The sequence below is a fragment of the Muscardinus avellanarius genome (genome assembly GCF_963383645.1).
Source record: "Muscardinus avellanarius genome assembly, chromosome: 16".
Lineage (NCBI taxonomy): Eukaryota > Metazoa > Chordata > Mammalia > Rodentia > Gliridae > Muscardinus > Muscardinus avellanarius.
The window spans coordinates 6,212,931-6,232,570 of NC_137802.1; the positions used below are offsets into that span (position 1 = coordinate 6,212,931).

Sequence of the window (19,640 nt, forward strand, 5' to 3'; positions counted from 1 at the left end):
CCCAGGACACGGAAGCCAGATCAGTCGGAGAGTCTGGAGCAGACGCTGGGGACCAGAGAGAGACACCGCCGCTCGCCGCTTGGGGACTAGCCGGCTCTGCAGTGATGCACCCTGGGACTTGTAGTCCTCGGCTCCACGAGACGCCGCGGCGAGCCCCGCCAGGCGGGGACCGGAACTACATTTCCCAGAAGGCCGTTGCGAAAGGGAAACCGTGAAAGCCGTCCGTGCGGCCGCGCATCCCGGGCGCGATGGGGCCGGCTCCGGGGGCCGGCGGCTGCGCGAGGCCCCGCGTGGTCCCTCCGGAGTCGGCCCGACGGGTGGGAGGGTCTGCGGGCCCGGGGGCCGAGCCCAGGAGCAGCTCGGTGGCGGGGCTGGACTGCTGCGGAGGCCTCGGCAACATCGACTTCAAGCAGGTACCGCCGACGTCGGACAAGCTGCGGGCGGCTGGACCAGGCTGGGGAAGGCCGCGGTGGGCGGGGCGCCGTCCCCAGCGCAGTGGGCGGGGCCACGCCGTTGCCAGGCAACGGGGGCGGGGCGCGGCCGCCCGCGAGTGGAGGGCAGAGGGCAGGGGTTTCCTGTGGCTGCGAGTGTGCAGACCTGTCTCTGGGGTTGTGAGTCTAGGGCTGCGTGGTCGCTGCAGCCCTGGAAGTGTGTCCGGGTCTGAGGCTGTGCCAGGGTTGCGCAGCTTTGGGAACGCGCTGTGTAGACAGAGCGTGTGGATGTGTGGGAACCATCGAGCAGTGTTGGGACCCCAGCCCTAGGGCTGTGGCCCAGCTCCTCCTTCCTGGACCACAGGGATGGCCGGCGCTCTGCTGGGATGGGTGGGTGGGCCCCGGTGCCTGGGACCCAGTTTCAAAATAAAGAATAAAAAATAGGGCAGGGGGTGTAGGTCGGAGGTCAAATGCCCCTGGGTTCCATCCCCAGACCCGTGAGAAAAATAAATAAATAAAAAATAAATTAATAAAAAATAGGGCAGGTAGTGTAGCTTGGAGGTCAAATGTTCCTGGGTTCCATCCCAGACACACACACACACACACACACACACACACACACACACACAGAATAAAAAATAGGCCTGGGAGTGTAGCTGGGGGTAGAATGCCTGGGAAAAAAAGATGATCACGTGGTCTTGTATTCCATGAATCCTTAGAATTGGCTGCAGTCAGGAGCTCTCAGGGGTCTCTCGACCCAGATGGCCGGGGCGGGCCTCTGATTCATGTTCCCTCCTCCTCCTCCTCTTCTTGTGCTGTTGGGGGTCAATCCCAGGTCCCGGAACTTGCTGAACAACAGCTCTACCCCTAAGCAACCTCCCCAGCCCTGCGATTCTTGTTTGCTACCCTCAGCACATGTTGGGTAGAAGGGGTGCTGGCCGGAATGGCGGGTCGCCATGAATGAGGGGCGGGGAAGCCTTGTGATCCTCTGCCATCAGGGCAGTAGAAGGGAGGCCTGTGTTGCAGATCTGGACCTCAGCAGGAGGAGGTGCTGCGGTGGGGAAGGCCCCGCAGAGCTGAGCTGAGCAGGTGCACCGGGGCTTTCCCGCCCTGGAGAACCGGAGCGCTCAGGGTCAGGTCAGCGTGACCCTCTGCACTGACCTTCTGCTTTTTTTTTTTTGCTGTAACTAAGGCTCCTGCTGCCAAGGAGTTTTTCCTTAAACAACGAAAACCAGTAACGTATAACGTCACATATGTGAGATAGCTCCTTTAATAAAAATCTCTGGGTTTAAAATATGTCCTTTCTAGCCAGGCATGGTGATGCACGCCTTCTGATCCCAGTGCCCGGGAGATTTGGGGTCGGCTTAGACAATGTGATGAGACCCTGTTTGGGAATAATAAAATAGGACCTGGGGGTGTAGCTCAGACGTCGCACGTCCCTGGGTTCAGTGCGCACACAAACTTAGTTCCTGGTCCGAGGGGAGTTTCAAGTTTCTTCTTTCCCCCGTGAGCATCTGAGCTGCAGATTCTCAGATCTGTGCGTGGAAACATCACGTGTCCCGTAGATAATTTTGTTGGGGTGGTGGTACTGAGGATTGAACCTAGAGGTGTTCTACCTTCAAGCTACATCCCCAGGCCGAATTTATTTCTTATTTGGAAACAGGGTCTCACTAGGTTGCCGAGAGCCTCGCTCAACTGCTGAGGCTGGTCTCAAACCCAAGTACTAGGATCACAAGCGTGTGGCACCATGCTTGGCTCTGGTAAATGCTGGAGATCAAACCCAGGTCCTGGGTTTGATCTCCAGCACTGCAGACCAACAACGCTTTTTAGTAACCACACTTTTTTTTCTGGGTTTTGGGGGATGGAACCCAGGGCCATTTGACCTCCGAGCTACACCCCCAGCCCTATTTTTTATTCTTTATTTTGAAACAGGGTCTCACTGAGTTGCAAAGGGCCTCACAAAGTAGCTGAGGCTGTCCGCGAAGCGCGATCCTCCGGTCTCAGCCTCCCAAATGTTGGGATTACAAGCGTGCGCCACCACGCCCAGCTAGTAGCCACATTTTTGAAAAAGAAATAGAGAAACGATCTTACCTATACACAGTGAGCCTTATGTACCCGTAATTTCCGCATCCACGTACTACACCCACTGCGGATTGGGAAAATATTTCGTCCATGCTAAATGTGTACAGGCTTTTTTTCTTGTCATGATGCCCAGATCAATATGTATAACAACTCTTAACATAGCATTGACATTACCGTGAGCAGAGACCATGGGAGTCATGGGAGATGTTCATAGATTCTTCATAAATACTACAACATATATACGGGACCTGAGCAGCCAAAGATTTTGATATTTTGGGGGGATCTTGGAACCAACCCTCTGTAGATACTGAGGGATAGCTCTGTTTTACTGCTATCAAGGTATATATGGGCTGAGTGTGGTGGTGCACGCTTGTAATCCAGTATTTGGGAGGCTGAGACAGGAGGATCTGGGTTCTCCGCCAGCCTCAGCTACTTAGTGGGACTCTATTTCAAAATAAAGAAGGGTTGAGGGTGTAGCTCAGAGGTAGAATGTCCCTGGGCTCCATCCTCAGGACTACAAAAAAAAAAAAAAAAAGGCCAAATAAACAAAAAAAATAAAATTTTTATAAATATAAATGTAATGTATATATATACACACACATTCATATAGAAAAATATATGTTTTCAAGGTTATACATTTTTGCCTGTAGAATTTAATTTTTTTGGTACTGGAGATTGAACCCAAGGGCGCTCTATAGACTCTGAGCTACACCCTTAGCCCTATTTTATTTTTTAATTAATTAATTTATCTTTTTGCGGGTCTTGGGATGGAACCCAGGGGCATTTGACCTCTGAGCTATACCCCCTTCCCTATTTTTTTTTTTTTTTTTTTTTTTTGGTGGTACTGGGGGTGGAACCCAGAGGCGTTCTACCTCCGGACCATATACCCAGACCTATTTTTATATTTTATTTTGAAACAGGGTCTCATGGAGTTGCTGGGTCTCTCTACATGCTTCATTGTGAGGCTGTCCTTGAATTCGTGATCCTCCTGTCTCAGCCTCCCAAGTACTGGGGTTATAGGCATGTGCCAGCACGCCCAGCACCATTTTGCTGTATGGTGATTTAGGACGGCCTCACGACATGGGTTCTTTCCAGGAACCACTCGCAGCTGATTGGTCTCAGAGACCTGTCACATTTTGACCTTCTAGCCAATGGCTTCACACCTTCCGCCTTGAGATTATAAAATGATCTCTGCAGCCCAGGGGTCACCTGTGGGCTCCTGCTTCCAGATGCCCGAGGGGGGGCCCCCAGGAAGCCAGAGAAGCGCCACCCACCTCTGTCTTTATTTGTTAAGACAAAGCCACCAAGGACGGGACCTGGGCACCCTGAGGGTCACCCCGCAGGCCCCAGCGCCCCATCTCAGAGGCGGGAAACCTGAGCTCAGACCTGTCAGGAGCCGCTTGCCTCCGGTCGCTTGTTGGGGTGCCTGCTCCCCGCCCCGACTGTGGCTGTCAAAGTCCAGAGCCCTCCTGGGAGCCAGGCGGCCCCTGAGGCGGGAATAAAGGGTTGGAGGGGAGCCCCCGGGGGTCACGCCTGCCCTTTGAGATGAGTGACCCCTCCGTCAGTGGCCGGTGGCTGGCGAGCCGGGATCGATGCGGTTTGGCTCTGGGGCTCCTCTGTTTGCTCGGATTTCACAAGGTGGCCTGCGCCCCGCCTGCACACAGGACCTCGCCCTGCGGACTCCCCGGGCCCCTCGGTACCGCACGGAGCTGCCATGAGCCCCTTCCTTACCAAACCTGCGGGGTGTCGGTAGCTGAACCCGCTCCTCCGTGGTGGTCCCGGGTGACCTATCACCCCTGGAGTCAGCCGACGTTTGCTCCTGGCCCTGGTAGGTCCCGCCTTCCCTTCGGGGCCTCTAGGGTCCCACAGCCTGCGAGCTGAAGCTTGGGGGGTGTGTGGGGGGGTCCATGCGTAGCGTTTCCTGGCAGCAGAGAGCTCAAGGGAGGCAGAGGCAGGGAGAGGGGTCCTCTCCTTTAGTAAAGGTTGATCATAGGTGTGGGAGTGACCCAGGGAGCTCTTTGGGGCGGGTACTAGAGATCAAACCCAGGGTTCTGCCTCTGAGCTACACCCCCAGCCCTTTTTACTTTGAGCGGGGTCTCGCTAAGTTGCCGAGGTCAGCCTCGAACCCAAACCCAGGGTTCTGCCTCTGAGCTACACCCCCAGCCCTTTTTACTTTGAACGGGGTCTCGCTAAGTTGCCGAGAACGGGGTCTCGCTAAGTTGCCGAGGTCAGCCTCGAACCCAAACCCAGGGTTCTGCCTCTGAGCTACACCCCCAGCCCTTTTTACTTTGAACGGGGTCTCGCTAAGTTGCCGAGATCAGCCTCGAACCCACGATTCTTCTGCTTCCGCCTCCCACGGACTGAGATTCCAGGTTTGTGCCAGGCTTGTACCACTGCCCCCCAGCTTTGAGTTGAACATCTTTTTTTTTTTTTTAATTTGCAGTACTGGGGATGGAACCCAGGTGCATTCTACCTCCGAGCTATACCCCAGCCTTATTTTTTTTATTCTTTATCTGGAAACAGGGTCTCACTGAGTTAAGAAGGGCCTCACTAAGTAGCTGAGGCTGTCCGCGAACCGGATCCTCCTGGCTTTCAAGCCTGGTGCACCACCACGCCCCGCCGAGTCTTTAAGATTGTGAGGCAGCCAGGCGCGGTGGCGCAAGCTTGTAATCCAGGAGGATCCGGAGGCTGAGACAGGAGGATCGCGCAGGTTCGAAGCCAGCCTCAGCTACTTAGTGAGGCTCTCAGCAACTTAGTGAGACCCTGTTTCCAAATAAAATATAAAAAAGGTCTGGGAGTATAGCCCGGAGGTAGAAAGCCTCTGGGTTCCACCCCCAGTACCACCAAAAAAAAAAAAAAAAAAAAAAAAAAAAAATTGTGGGACAGCAGCATTCTCCCCAGGACCCTGTGACTAAAGAGGGAAGAGTCCCCTCCTGTTTCTGAGGTGGGGGAGAAGCCTAGGGGTTCCCCTTGTACCCCTCTCTTGTCCGGTCACCGGTCCCCACCTGGCTCCCCAGGCCAGCACTTCTGGGGAGCCGCAGCTTCTGAGGGCCCCCAGATGCAGGGCGGCCCAGTGTCTCTGGCCTTCCCTTCGGTCCGCTTTCTCTGGAGTCCACTTTCCCCGCCCAGTCTTCTTTGTCTTGGCTCAGAGCATCCTGGCCCTGCGGCTCAGGGTCAAGGTCCTGGAAACCCCAGGGACGGCCTAGTGCCCAGGGCCCAGCCCAGTGTCCTCTGTGGGGAGTTTCAGGGAGGCTGGCACAGGTGCCCCCGGTTTCTGGCAGGAAGGAAGGTGGCGGCACTTGGAGGCAGGCAGGTCTAGGCCCCGGGCTCGGGGGTCAGCACGACAATTTCTGTGGGTTCTCAGATTCCTTCTGTGATGAAAAGAATTTTCTTTTTTCTTTTCTTTTCTTTTTATCTTTTGTGGTAGTGGAACCCAGGGGTATTCTACTCTGAGCCCCAGCCCTATTTTTTATTCTATATTTTGGAATGGTCTCACTGAGTTGCAGAGGGCCTCACTAAGTAGTAGCTGAGGCTGGCCGCGAACCACGATCCTCCGGTCTCGGCCTCCCAAGCGCTGGGATGACAAGCGTGCGCCACCACGCCCGGCGCATCCCTCCTCTTGCTTCTAGAGCAGAGGGTCTCACCGCAGGAATTTTGCTGCAAGGGGACCCTGGGAAGTGTCTGGAGACCGTTTGGCAGTCATACTGGGAAGGAGCCGCTGTCACCTAGGGGTCGAGGCCAGGCGTCCCAGAATGCACAGCTCAGCCCCAAGGGACCATCCAGGCCCCGCTGTCAAGCACACCGGGCTGAGAGGCCCTGCTTCCAGGGCTGCTGGTTTCATGATCCTAGCACATTGCAGGATTTTTGTTTTTTGGTTTTCGGTGCTGGGGATGGAACCTAGGGATACTCTCCCTCTGAGCTATACCCCCAAGCCCATTTTATTTTTTATTTGGAAACAGGGTCTCGCTAAGTTGCTGAGGCTAGCTTTGAACCAGCCATCCTCCTGTCTCAGCCTCCCAAGTACCGGGATGACAGGTGTGCACAACCATGCCTGACTTTTTTTTGGTAGTGCTAGGGATGGAACCCAGGGCCTTGCGCGATGCCAGGCACGCGCTGACCACTGAGCCACAGCTCTGATGTCTCTGACTGCCCCTGTTTCGCTGCAAGCTGGCACGAACAATCTAGCAGGATCCCCTGGCACTGTGTGCAGGAGACCAGGACGCGGGGTCACACCGCAACACCTCAGTTCCTCAGACTCCGCACACAGCAAGACTGGAGAGGGTCCTCTGCTAAGTCTTGGCACGTTTCAGTTGCTTTTACCTGGTGTGTAGTAAAGCTCAAAGCTCTTCTACGCAGGGCGGCTGCAGGAGCTTTTTCCTTGGGGCGTCTGGGAACCCTCATCCTGGGGGGCCCCTGGTCACATCGGGTCTGATTGTCGTTTCCCGCCGAGGGAGCCGGATGCCGGTCTCCAGCATCCCCGATGCCCGGTCTAGCACCTGCGCGCGCCTCTGCGGCCGCTGGACACAGCTGATTAGATTTCAAAAAAAATTTTTTTTTTAATCTTCCCGCCTGTGAGACCTCATCTGGCCTCAGATGTTTCTTTCTCACGCCTCCAGTCCCCGGAGGGTAACTTTGTCTCCGAGTTCTGGGGCTTCCAGGTCCTGGCAGCCTCCGGGCTCTGCCAACAGACGCCAACCCTGGACTCTGTCCCCGCAGGCCGACCTCTGCGTTATGACCCTGCTGCTGGGCTCCGTGGACCCCTGGGACCCCAGCTTCGCGGCGGCCATCCTCACCATCATCTTCAACCCGCTCTTCTGGAACGTGGTAGGTCTGCCGGCCCCTGGCACCACCCAGCTGGGTGAGCCTGGCGTGGCGGGCTCAGCTGCCTGGGAGACGGACAGATGGACGGGTCACGGCAGTAGCCTGCCCACGTTGGCGCCCCATGGAGGCACACGGTGGCAGGTTTCTTATGTTGGGGGTCCGGGCCAACAGGATGTCCTGGGCTGACATCAGGTGGCGCAGGGTGGCGGGGGTGCCCGGCTACTCCTGGGTCGTCTTCATTATGTCCACTGCCTAAGGGGTGGGCGTGCTGCCCTTTTTACCTGTCACACCAGAAGGCTGTTTTTTTTTTTTTTTTTTTTTTCATACTGGAGATGGAGCCCAGGGTCATTCTACCCCCGAGCTATACCCACCAGCCCCATTTATTTATTTATTTATTTATTTATTTATTTATTTATTTTTGCAGTCCTGGAGATTGAACCCAGGTGCAATCTATCTCCAAGCTACACCCTCACCCCCGCAGCCCTATTTTTTATCCTTTATTTTGTAACAGGGTCTCACAGAGTTGCAAAGGGCCTCACTAAGTAGCCAAGGCTGGCCGTGAAACGTGATCCTCCTGTCTCAGCCTCCCGAATGCTGGCCACTGTGCCCGCAAGAATCTTTAATTTTAAAGATTTAATTTTAAAGATTTAATTGCAAAGGGCCTCACTAAGTAGCCAAGGCTGGCCGTGAAACGTGATCCTCCTGTCTCAGCCTCCCGAATGCGCCACTGCGCCCGCAAGAATCTTTAATTTTAATCAGGACCTCACTAAGTGGGTGAGGGTTCTGCTAAGTTGCTGAGGCTCGCCCGGAACCCGTGATCCTCCTGTCTCAGCCCCCCAAGAACTGGGGTTACCGGCACGTGCCACTGTGCCAGGCTGGCACCTGGGTCATTTAAGGGCGCAGGCGATGTCTGGAGGGGTCTGTGGTGGTCAGGCTGTGTGGGCAGTGGTCTGTGCAGGGGCTGCCCGTGCCCCCTTTGACACTGTAGTTAGGTAAAGCCCTTGGGGTCTCTGGCTGGCTCTGCCATGGCCATCTCTGGGTCCTGGGGCCCAGGCCGACAAATGGACACCCTGTGACCACCCTGGAGGCTAATGTGCAGAAGGCCAAGGTCCGTGTCAGCAACACACTGTCCCCGCTGTTTACTCTAAAGGTGAGCCTCGGTCCCGGGCAGAGCCCGGCCTGTTCTTGGCTTGGGTTTTTCTCCATCTGGAGAGGGCGGCGGTGCGTGGGAGCAGGTCCACCCAGCTCAAAGTGACCGCGTTCTGAATGTGCTGTTCCTGCCGCCCTGAACATGCCGGATCTGCTTCGGGAGACAGGCCAGCAAGCGGGGTGTGACCTCCCTCTGCCTCTGGAGCCTGTGGCCCTGACCTCCCGACGCCCCGGTCAGGGTGGGGGTGCTGCGCTTTCTCTCCCCATACTGCGTTCCACCAGACCACCTGTGCGCGTGCGGCCAGCGCACCCGGGTCCCGGGCTCCGGAGGGGAAAGATCCCCAATTCAAGTTTCTGGCATATCGAACCACCGAACCCAGGGGTATCGTACCTCTGAGCTATATAGCCTCAGCCCTATTTTTTAGTCATTTTATTTTATTTATTTATTTATTTATTTTTGCGGGTCTGGGGATGGAACCCAGGGGCATTCGACCCCCAAGCTACACCCCCTGCCCTGTTTTTTATTCTTTATTTTGAAACAGGGTCTCACTAAGTTGCAGAGGGCCTCACTAAGTAGTTGAGGCTGGTTGCGAACCGCGGTCCTCAGGTCTCAGCCTCCCGAATGCTGGGATGACAAGCGTGCCCACCACGCCCGGTTTAATTCCTGTCATTTTTAGTAACCACATTTAGGGTGGTTTGTCCAGGAAACGCATGCAGGATAGTTCAAAAGGCTGGTAAGGCCTGTCGTGATGATTATGCCTCTAATCCCACAACTTGGAGGCCGAGGCAGGAAGATCACAAGTTCAAGGCCACCCTCGGCAATTTAGAGAAAGCCCCAGCAACTTAGTGAGACACTGTCTCAAAATAAAAATTAAGACGGGGAAGCCAGGCGTGGTGGCGCACGCTTGTAAGCCCAGTACTTGGGAGGGCTAAGACCTGAGGCTTAGTGGCCAGCCTCGCAGTTTAGTGAGGCCTCTACAACTTAGTGAGATCCTGTTTCAAAATAAAGAATAAAAAAATACGGCTGGAGGTGCAGCTTGGAGGTAGAATGCCCCTGGGTTCCATCCTCAGTACCACAAGAAAAAAAAAAAGGGCAGTTGGTTGGGGGTGTCGGTCAGTGGTAGAATGCCCGAGTTGAACCCTAGTACCACGCACATACTAAGTAGGCTTGTCGAGCCCGGCCAGGGGGAGCCGCAGTCCTAACTAACGGGTACGGGGGTGTGGCTGCGTTCCTGGCCATGGCCTCTCCCGGGTCCCCATGCTGGACAGGACCCGTCCACTGGCTCCCGCAGGCCTGGCCTGACCCACACGCGGACCTCCTGGCCCTGGGCCCGGCTGGCTGAGCGCAGAGCGCATCCGGGGTCCCCTTACCCACGCAGAAGCCCCCGTGGCCACTTTCCCCCGCTTTCCAACAGGGAGGCCCTACACGCTCCACTTGGGAGTTGCGGCTGGTCCCCGCGGACACCCAGAACACCCAGGGGCTTGGGATGCAGTCGACTTGGAGGCAGGTGGCTGCATCTGCATCTGTCGAAATTGGTTTTCTTGGGGGAGGTCATTCCTTTTTTAGATTTGCCTCATTTTGAAAGAAAAAGAAAAACACTTAACTGGAACAGCTTGTGGTCCTTAGTGGGAGAAGGAGCCAGCTCTTCGGAGCTGTTTCAGAACAAGAAGTGACGCTCTGCGGAGGTTCCGTGGGCTGCTACCTCGGGAGGGCCGCTGTGTGCCGGGCGGAGGGCGCACCACCGTGGCCCTCGGGAGCGGCGTTCTCAGAGGGACAGCGGGTGGGAAGGCACGGATAGCACTGTCCCTCGGTGACGAAGCGGGTGAGGGAGAGATGGGGGGCGTCGGGGAAAGGGGTGACCTTGACCAGAAACCTGCCCCGCACGTGTCTGTGTAGCGCTTCCCAGTTAGAGGAAACAGCACGCGTCCCAGGGGCGGCGTCAGGCAGGGGGCTATAGAGGGCAGGTGGAGAGCAGTGGGGGGGGATTGGGGTGCCCCCCGAGCTGGGACCCACGGCCCAACAACCCAAGTGCGGGGTCCAGCGTGCCTGTGGCCCAGACGGCGGCCTGCACGAGCGCCCCACAGCCCCACAGCCGCAGCTGATGGCAGCGAGTCTGGGGCCAGCACGGGGCCTCCAGCTCTTTTTGTCAGGAGCACCGCGGTGGAGCTTTGGGTTCTGGACACTAGGTGGTGCTGTGGACAGGGGCGCGAGCCATCCTGGACCCAGGAGTGGGGGGAGGCAGGCGCAGGAAGGGGGGGCGGTGCTCCTGGCCAGCTAGGCTCGGCTGTCCTCCCTGGGGCGCTGTCAGTGTCCCGTTCGCCCTCCCTGCCTCCAGGGTGCTGCGGCGGCCTCTGCTTGAGGCCTCAGACCCTGGCCCTCCAGGGATCCTAGCAGGTGCGGGGACCGCTCACCCTGAGTGCGCTGCAGAGGTCAGATCTGCACCCCCAGGTCCTTCACAGCCCTCCCCAGGCCTCCCTCAGCCGAGGTCCTGTCCAGCTCCGACACCTCGGAAGCCCTGGCTTTACCACGGCTCAGCCTGGGGTGGGCGGCCTGGTGCAGGGACAGCCCTCTGCCCTCCTGGAACTGGCGCTGGGTGGGCAAGATGGGACATCAGAAGTGAAGTAGGACAGGGAGGACTGCCGATGAGGGAGCACCTGGGGAGTTCAGGAGAGGCTGTATCCAGGTGCCAGGCTGGGAGGGGAGGCTTGGAGGGTTGGTGGAGGGCAAGATGCAGGGTGGGGATGGGCAGCCTGGGAGATAAAGGAAGGCGGTTGTGAGGTGGCCACGTACCCACTGGGCTCGCCGCCTATGGCTGGGCCAGAGCACAGCACCCCCACCCCCCGCAGGGCCTGTCCTGAGCTGGGTGGACTGCCCGGACCCCGAGCAGGAAGCTTCCTGCCACCCGAGGGAGCTGGACACTGGTCCCTTCGGACCGAGGTGTCCCCGGGGTGCGGGGCGCCTCTCCCTGCTGGCCTGGCTGGGCTCACAGCTGGCTTCCCCCAGGCTAGGGGCAGGTCCAGCTTGGCCCCATGCTGGGCAAAGGGCCCAGGCTTGCTCCCCTGGCCCGGGGGGGGGGGGTGGCGTCAGTGGAGCCCCTGAGCCAGGCCGCGGGGCAGTCCCCCACTGCCCTGTGCTGGGCCTCCTGCGTCCATGTGGGGCGACAGGTCCCGCCCGCCAGCTGGGTTCTGGTCCTAGCTGCTCACCTGGGGGCGCTCACGAGGCAGGTGGGCCTGGGGAGGCGTTGAGAGCCGCGGGACCCTGCCGACGGGGCGGGGCGCCAGAGGAGGTAATCGCTTTTTACTTGGAGTTCCCAGCAGATCCAGCCTTCCCGCTTCAATCTCTCCCCCTCTCTCCGCTCTCCTGTTTCTTGTGGTGCTAGGGATGAAACCCAGGGTCACACAGATGCCAGGCAAGCGCTAACCACTGAGCAGCACCTGTACCTACCTTCTTTCTTTCTTTCTTCCTTTCTTTCTTTCTTTCTTTCTTTCTTTCTTTCTTTCTTCCTTCCTTCCTTCCTTCCTTTCTTTCTTTCTTGTGCTTGGAATGGAACCCAGGGGCATTCTACCTCCAGGCTATGCCCCCATTTATTTACTTATTTATTTATTTATTGGTACTGGGGATGGAACCCAGGGGCATTTTACCTCCAGGCTATACCTCCAGCCCTACTTTTTTATTCTTTTTTTGGAAATAAGATCTCGTGGAGTTGCGGAAGGCCTCACTAAGTAGCTGAGGCTGGCCGCGAACCCCGCTCCTCCTGTCTCAGCCTCGCAGATGCTGGGATCACAAGCGTGCGCCACCACGCCCGGCTTTTATATTTTGAAACAGGGTCTCACTGAGTTGCAGAGGGCCTCAGTACGTAGCTGAGGCTGTCTGCGAACCCGCGATCCTCCTGTCTCAGCCTCCCCAGCACTGGGATAACAGGCGTGGGGCACCACGCCCGGCTCCAGGGCATTACTCTGTCCACCATTGTGGCCCCTACTCCTGCTACCATGTGTCCATCATCCCTGAACCGACTCCTTGGCTGGCCCTGGGGGGGGCACCCCGGATTTCACACAAGTGGCTGCTGAGGGTCAGAGAGGTTCCTTGACTCGCCCAGGCCACACAGCTGCGAGCACAGAGCTGCCCCTTACACACCCACTGGCATATCCACACGTGCACACACACACGTGCACGGGTGTGCGTGGGGTTGGGAGGAAACTGGGCCCCTGCTGCCCTCGGAGCACCTGCCGCCACCCAGGCCGGCTGCCCTCTCCCAAGGGCGCCCGGGCCCCACCTGCCCCGCCAGCCTCCCCGCAGCTGGGCTTCCGCCCGGCCGCGCCTCCCGTGTCAATATTTTGACTGTGTGCACGTGCAACTTCCTGTGGCCAGGACCACGTGCGGGCGGCCACGTGAGGCGGCCCCGTGGCGGCCGAGTCTGTGCCCTCAGCTCCCGGATCTGTGTAGGCACTGTCCATCCTGACGCTGCCCGGGGCCTTGGTCTTCTCATCCATCAAATAGGCAGGTGGCCTGCCGGACGCGGTGGCCCACGCCTGTGATCCCAAGTACTCGGGAGGCCGAGACAGGAGGGCCGCAGGCTGGGGGCTGGCCTCAGCCATCTAGTGAGGCCCTCGGCAGCCTAATGAGACCCTATTTCCAAATAAAACATCAGCCGGGCGTGGTGGCGCACGCTTGTCATCCCCGCGCTTGGGAGGCTGAGATAGGAGGATGGTACAAGTTCAAAGCCAGCCTCAGCTACTTAGTGAGGCTCTCAGCTACTTAGTGAGACCGTGTTTCCAAATAAAGTATAAAAATAGGTCTGGAAGTATAGCCCGGAGGTAGAAGGCCCCTGGAGTTCCATCCCCAGTACCACAAAACAATATATAAAATATAAAGACAAGTAATATATATAAAATATAAATACATATAAAATATAAATACAAATATAAAATATAAAAGTAGATCGGGGAGTATAGCCTGGAGATAGAAGGCCCCTAGGGTTCCATCCCCAGTACCACAAAACAATATATAAAATATAAATACAAATAAATATATAAAATATAAAATATAGCCGGGTGTGGTGGCACACACTTGTAATCCCTGCGCTTGGGAGGCTGAGACAGGAGGATCGCGCGGGTTCGAAGCCAGCCTCAGCTACTTAGTGAGGCTCTCAGCAACTTAGTGAGACCCTGTTTCCAAATAAAATGGAAAAAAGGTCTGGGAGTATAGCCCGGAGGTAGAAAGCCTCTGGTTTCCACCCCCAGTACCACACAAAAAATAATAAAAATAAAATATATAAATATATATAAAATACAAATACAAATATAAAAAATATAAATACAAATAAAATATAAAAATAGGTCTGGGAGTGTAGCATGGAGGTAGGAGGCCCCTGGGGTTCCATCCCCAGTATCTCACACGCACACACATGCACACACATGAAGGGGTGTAGCTGAGTACAGATAAAAAAGTAGGCGCGTGGCAGGTGGCCCCTTGGGAAGGGTCCGGCTAGAACGTGCCTGCAGCCCGCCCGCAGCCGCGATGCCCGCCTCCCTCCTCAGACGGGTCCCCCTCGGGCTTCTGCTGGGCGACCGGCCTGTGGCTTCCTCTGTGAGCCCCGGTGGGCGCAGGCCCTCTCCCTATCCTGGGCCTCACCCGCCTCGGTTTCAGTGTGGCGGCCACCCGTTCTGCCAACCGGGCAAGGCCCTGAACCTCGGCCCCGGCCCTCAGTTTCTTCATCTGTGAAACAGGCCAGCCGGGCGCGGTGACACACGCTAGTAATCTGAGTACTTGGGAGGCTGAGACAGGAGGACCTGGGTTCACAGCCAGACTCAGGTGCTCACTCAGTGAGGCCCTTTGCAAATCAATGACACCCTGTTTCAAAATAAAGGAGAAAAATGGGCTGGGGGTGTAGCTCGGAAGTAGAAAGCCCCTGGGTCCCATCCCCAGTAACCCCCCAAAAAAAAAAACCCACCACCACCACCAACAAAAAACCAGGCTGCCGTGGGGCTGTGCTGAGGGTCACTGCGGTGCCTCGAGTAGCACCCACAGAGTCCAGGCGTCAGGTGGAGCGAGCGGTGGCCCCGGGCAGTGATGTTCCATTACTGGGGCCCCTGGTCCGGCCCATCAGGTGATGCTCCTGGGTCCTGGGGCAAATGGTGTAGGACTGCGGAGTCCAGAGGTGTGCCAGGAAGTTGTACAGGGAGGGAGGAGAAAGGGGAGGGGAGGATGCAGGGTCCAGGCCTCCTGGGTCACGGAGCCCCGACAGCGCCGGGCGGGGCCTGGACGCAGGGTGCGCAGAGACAGCCAGCCGAGGGGCAGCTAAGGGGCAGCACCAGGCGGAGCTGAGAGCCCTGGCGGGAGGCGCGTGGGCTCCCGGGGCGCGCTGGAGGGCCCCGCCGGGTGGTGTGCTGGAGACGTGGGGCTTACCGCAAGGGCTGTCCTGGGTAACAGGTGCAGGCCTCTGCGCGGATGTGACCCCGTGTTCACCGCTTCTCCTCCTGCCCGTCCTCCCCGGGAGGAGAGAGCAGGGCCGTGAGCCTGCATGGGCTGGCGCTGGTCCAGCCTCTCCTGCTTATTAATCTTATTTATTTATTTATTTATTTATTTATTTATTTATTTATTTTGGTACCAGGGATGGAACCCAGGGGCATTCTACCTCTGAGCTACAACCCCAGCCCTATTTTTTTATTCTTTTTTTTTTTTTTTTTTTTTGGTGGTACTGGGGTTCCTGGAAGCCCTTCTACCTCCGGGCTACACTCCCAGACCTACTTTTACATTTTTATTTGGAAACAGGGTCTCCCAAGCCAGCGCACACGGTTGGCTTCGAACCTGCGCGATCCTCCTGTCTCTGCCTCCCAAGCGCGGGGATTACAAGCGTGCGCCACCACGCCCGGCTTATTCTTTGTTTTGAAACAGGGTCTCACTGAATTGCAAAGGGCCTGTCTCAGCCTCCCGAAGGTTGGGATTACGCCCGGCTCCCCCGGCCCTATTTGTTATTCTTTATTTTGAAATGAGGTCTCTCACTAGTGGCAGAGGGCCTCCTAAGTAGCTGAGGCTGGCCACGAACCTGCGATCCTCCGGCCTCAGCCTCCCAGGTTCTGGGATCACAGGCGTGCGCCACCACTCCTGGCTTATCCGCCATATCTATGCCTTTGACGCTAATGATCCGCTCCCCAGCAGGACCTGGGGGTGTGCAAATGTCTAGGGTGTTGATCTCCTTGGCCCTTGGGGGTTGCCTGCCCCTCACCCGTTTATGAACAGTGGTGGCCTGGCTGCACACGGCGCTGCAGCTGGATGCACCCCAGGACTGTTTCTCACTCTGGAGGCTGGGCCCCCGGGCACCCGAGAGAAACAGCCCTGGAAGGCAGCGAGGGTACCGCAGAGGGCACCCGCTGGCCCTGAGCCCCTCCCATGGCCTCTGCCGGCCTCTCCTGGCTCTCCCTGGACCGGCTTCTGCTTGGAGGGGCCCCATGGCAGGCCCAAAGCCCCTTCCCAGGGAAGCTTCTGGACCACCCCGCGTAGAGCGGCCCACCTACGGCGGGGCTGGGTGAGTGCTGGGTGGGAGGGAGGGGCGAGCGGTTCCCCACCTGGGCTGTTCACCTGCCTAGCATTTCCAGCACCAGCAGAGGAGATTGGGGCGGGGGGACCCAGAAGAGGCCCCCACAGAAGTTTCTAGATGTACCGAGTTGCAAGGGCCCCGGGGCCCTGCTGGGTGGTGAGGAGCGACGGAGTCTCTGGAGGACACACGAGGGGAACAAGCCGTCAGGAGGACATGGGCCCTTCAGGGGCCTGGGGACACCTGGGGCTTAAAGGGTGCAGGATCGGGGTGTCCCAGAGTGGGGGACCGGGGCGTGGTATCATTTGAGGGATCCCTGGGAGACAGGGGCCCCAGCAGGAGTCCCAGGTGGAAGCCAGGCGTGGTGGCGCACGCTTGTAATCCCCGCGCTTGGGAGGCTGAGACAGGAGGATCACATAGGTTCAAAGCCAGCCTCAGCTACTTAGTGAGGCTCTCAGCAACTCAGTGAGACCCTGTTTCCAAATAAAATACAAAATAGGTCTGGGAGTATAGCCCAGAGGTAGAAAGGCCCTGGGGTTCCATCCCCAGTAACACACACACACACACACACACACACACACACACCCTCACAAATAAAGAGTCCCAGGTGGCCGCGGCACAGTGCTCACTTCCCCAGTGCTCACTTCCCCGGGGAAAGGGAGTCTGGGTGGGAGCGCCCAGGGCTGGCCTGGGGGTGGGCTCAGGCCTCAGTGGAGGGAGGTTGCCAGTGACATTAACTCCTTCCTGGCTGTGGGCGCCTTTGTAATCCCGGTCCAGCACCTTCGCGGCAGAGCCGGCCACCTGCACCTACCTGGCTGCTGTGGGGGCTTCCGGGGGACAGGCGGGGCCGGGGCATCGCGGGGGCAGCGCCCCCCAAGCCCGCCGTGGGAGGGCCGCCAGGCAGGGAGCAGCATGTTCAGAAGCCGCTGTCCCCGAGCAGGGATTGACACCTCGGCCCAGAGGACAGGTGTGATGTGGAGTGGTCTAATTTTAGACCTCGGGTCTCCATGTCAGAGCTGCAGCAGGATAATTACAAAGTAGGAAGAGGGGGCGCGGGCAGGGCCTCCACCCCTCCGTAGTTTATGGGTCAGGACGGTTCCGCGACGGAAGGGTGCGTGGGGGGCCGTGGCTGCCGACTGTGGCGGGGTCTCACCTCCGAGCGACACCCCCAGCCTTATTTTTTATTCTTTATCTGGAAACCGGGTCTCACTGAGCCGCAGAGGGCCTCGCTAAGTAGCCGAGGCTGTCCGCGAACCGCGATCCTCCGGTCTCAGCCTCCCGAGTGCTGGGATGACAAGCGCGCGCCACCTCTCCCGGCTCCAAGTCTTTTTCTTAGTTGATAGTCTTTTTATTTTATTTATTTATTTATTTATTTATGGTGCTAGGGATCAAACCCAGGGACATTCTACCTCTGAGCTAAGCACCCCTAGCCCCGTTTTTTGTTTTTGTTTTGAAACAGAGTCTCTCGCTGGCTGAGAATCTTGCTGAGACCGTCCTTGAACGTGTAATCCTCCTGTCCCAGCCTCCCAAGGACTAGGATGGCGGGTGTGAGCCACCATGCATGGCTCCTTTGAAAATTTTCTATTTTAAGCCGGGCGTGGTGGCGCACGCTTGTCATCCCAGCATTCGGGAGGCTGAGACCGGAGGATCGCGGTTCGCGGACAGCCTCGGCTACTTAGCGAGGCCCTCTGCGGCTCAGTGAGACCCGGTTTCAAAATAAAGAATAAAAAACAGGGCTGGGGGTGTCACTCGGAGAGAGAATGCCCCTGGGTTCCATGCCCAGTACTGCAAATAAATACATAAATAAATAAATATAACCATAAAACCCAATTCAATCAGTGGCCCGGGAGTTACCCAGAATCTTCTTGGAGCCCGTTCGGCTGGGCCCCTGGGACCAGAGAGGATCATGCCGTCCTGTCTTGTCCCTTGGGTCACAGAGAACCGTGAACAGCCCCGTGCGCCAAGGTCACGGGGAGCATTCGGGCTAATGAGCCCAGAACGTGGTATTTTGAATCCAGTCTGTCCCCAGAGAGGAGCGAGCGTCCCCGTGCCCAGGCGGGCTGTACCCGCGCCGGCTTCAGGGACAGGACAGTCACACCACCCTGCGAAGCGGGGCGGGAGGGGCGGGCTTCTGTGGGCGGCCTGGGGTGACGCGGGTGCTCCCCTCCACCTGCGGGGCTGCGCGCCCCCCGGGCCCAGCCGAAAAGCACCGCTCCCCGGAGGGCCTGCCTGGTGGTCACGGCTTGGGTGCCCAGGGGAGCCGGGTGGAGGCAGAGGGGACGCTCCCTGCCCTTCAGCTGCTTTTCTGGACATCTCCAAGTATTCCAAAATAAAAGCTGTGTGTGCGTGTGGGGGGATGGAACCCAGGGGCATTCTACCTCCGAGCTACACCTCCAGCCCCATTTGTTTATTCTTTATTTTTAAACAAGGTCTCAAAGGGCCTAAGTAGCCGAGGCAGGCTTTGAACCTGCACGATCCTCCTGTCTCAGCCTCCTAAATGCTGGGATCACAAGCGTGCGCCACCACGCCCGGCTTTTATTCTTTATTTTGAAATAGGGTCTCACTGAGTTGCAAAGGGCCTCACTGAGTTACTGAGGCTGGCCGCGAACCGCGATCCTCCTGTCCCAGCCTCCAAGGCTATGTTTGTTTGTTTGTTTATTTACTTTTTGCGGGTCTGGGGATGGAACCCAGAGGCATTTGACCTCTGAGCTACACCCCCTGCCCAATTTTTTGTTCTTTATTTGGGGTCTCACTGAGTTGCAGAGGGCCTCACCAAGTAGCGGAGGCTGTCCGCCAACCATGATCCTCAGGTCTCAGCCTCCCAAGCGCAGGGATTACAAGCGTGCGCCGCCACGCCTGGCTCAAGGCTACGTTTTTAAAAAGCGCCTTAGTTGCTCATCAGCCCAGGGCCTGTCCAGGGCCCGCCTGGTCGCCTGTCTCAGCCTCCCAAGGACTGGAATTACAGGGGCGCGCCACCACGCCCGGCTTCCTGCTCTGTCTTTGGTGGCCGACTGTGTTGAGTAACTGCGGGCTGTTCAGATCTGTCGCCGCGGAGCAGCGGGCTGGGCCATGGCGCAGCGTTCGCACCGTGATGTTCACACAGCGGCGAAGTCAGCCGGTGGTGCCGTGTGGCTCAGGTCTGGCCCCCCTTCAGTGCTCGACGCCTTGCTTGGCTGTGTCTCCCCGCAGCGTGTGAAGGGCGCCCCCCCCCCGACCACCCCCACCCCGAGCGATTCTCCTCCCAGCACCCCGTGTTCTTCTCAGCGCCCGCCCCGGTGGGTGCACGCTCGCTGCGCAAGACCTTGCCGCTACCCTGCCGGCTTGCGAATGTTCCCCTGCCTGCTCTGCAGGTGTGAATAGCAAGCTGGATGGAGCCGGCGCCTGCTTAATTACTTCCCATTGACTTAATTATTTTGCATTAACCGCCGAGCTGCTAATAGGGAACATTGGGTGCCCCGGGAGGAGCGCTCTTTGCTGGGCGCCGGCTGGGTTGCGCAAGGGCACGCCTGGCCTCTGCGGCTTCTCGCTGTCGCCACGGGAGGCGCGGGCAGAGCCCAGCTGGGGTCTCTTCTTTCCTTTCTGTCCCGTTAAGGTCAGGAAGCCAGGCCCAGCAGTGCACGCC

At 57.8% G+C, this 19,640-nt stretch overlaps 1 protein-coding gene across 2 annotated transcripts in view; it reads left to right on the forward strand.

Moving 5' to 3' along the window:
* Positions 1-341: 341 nt before the first annotated feature.
* Positions 342-19,640, forward strand: part of PEMT (phosphatidylethanolamine N-methyltransferase) — a gene marked incomplete at both ends in the record, with an annotated part of 43,646 nt that continues 24,347 nt past the window's right edge. The window contains 2 exons of one of the 2 annotated variants that reach the window (XM_080712569.1): positions 342-413; positions 7,230-7,337. In XM_080712569.1, the coding sequence (XP_080568695.1) occupies positions 7,245-7,337 (93 nt within the window). Of the gene's footprint in view, positions 414-7,229; positions 7,338-19,640 lie in introns of those variants that run through there. The other variant, XM_080712568.1, reaches the window with a different exon arrangement.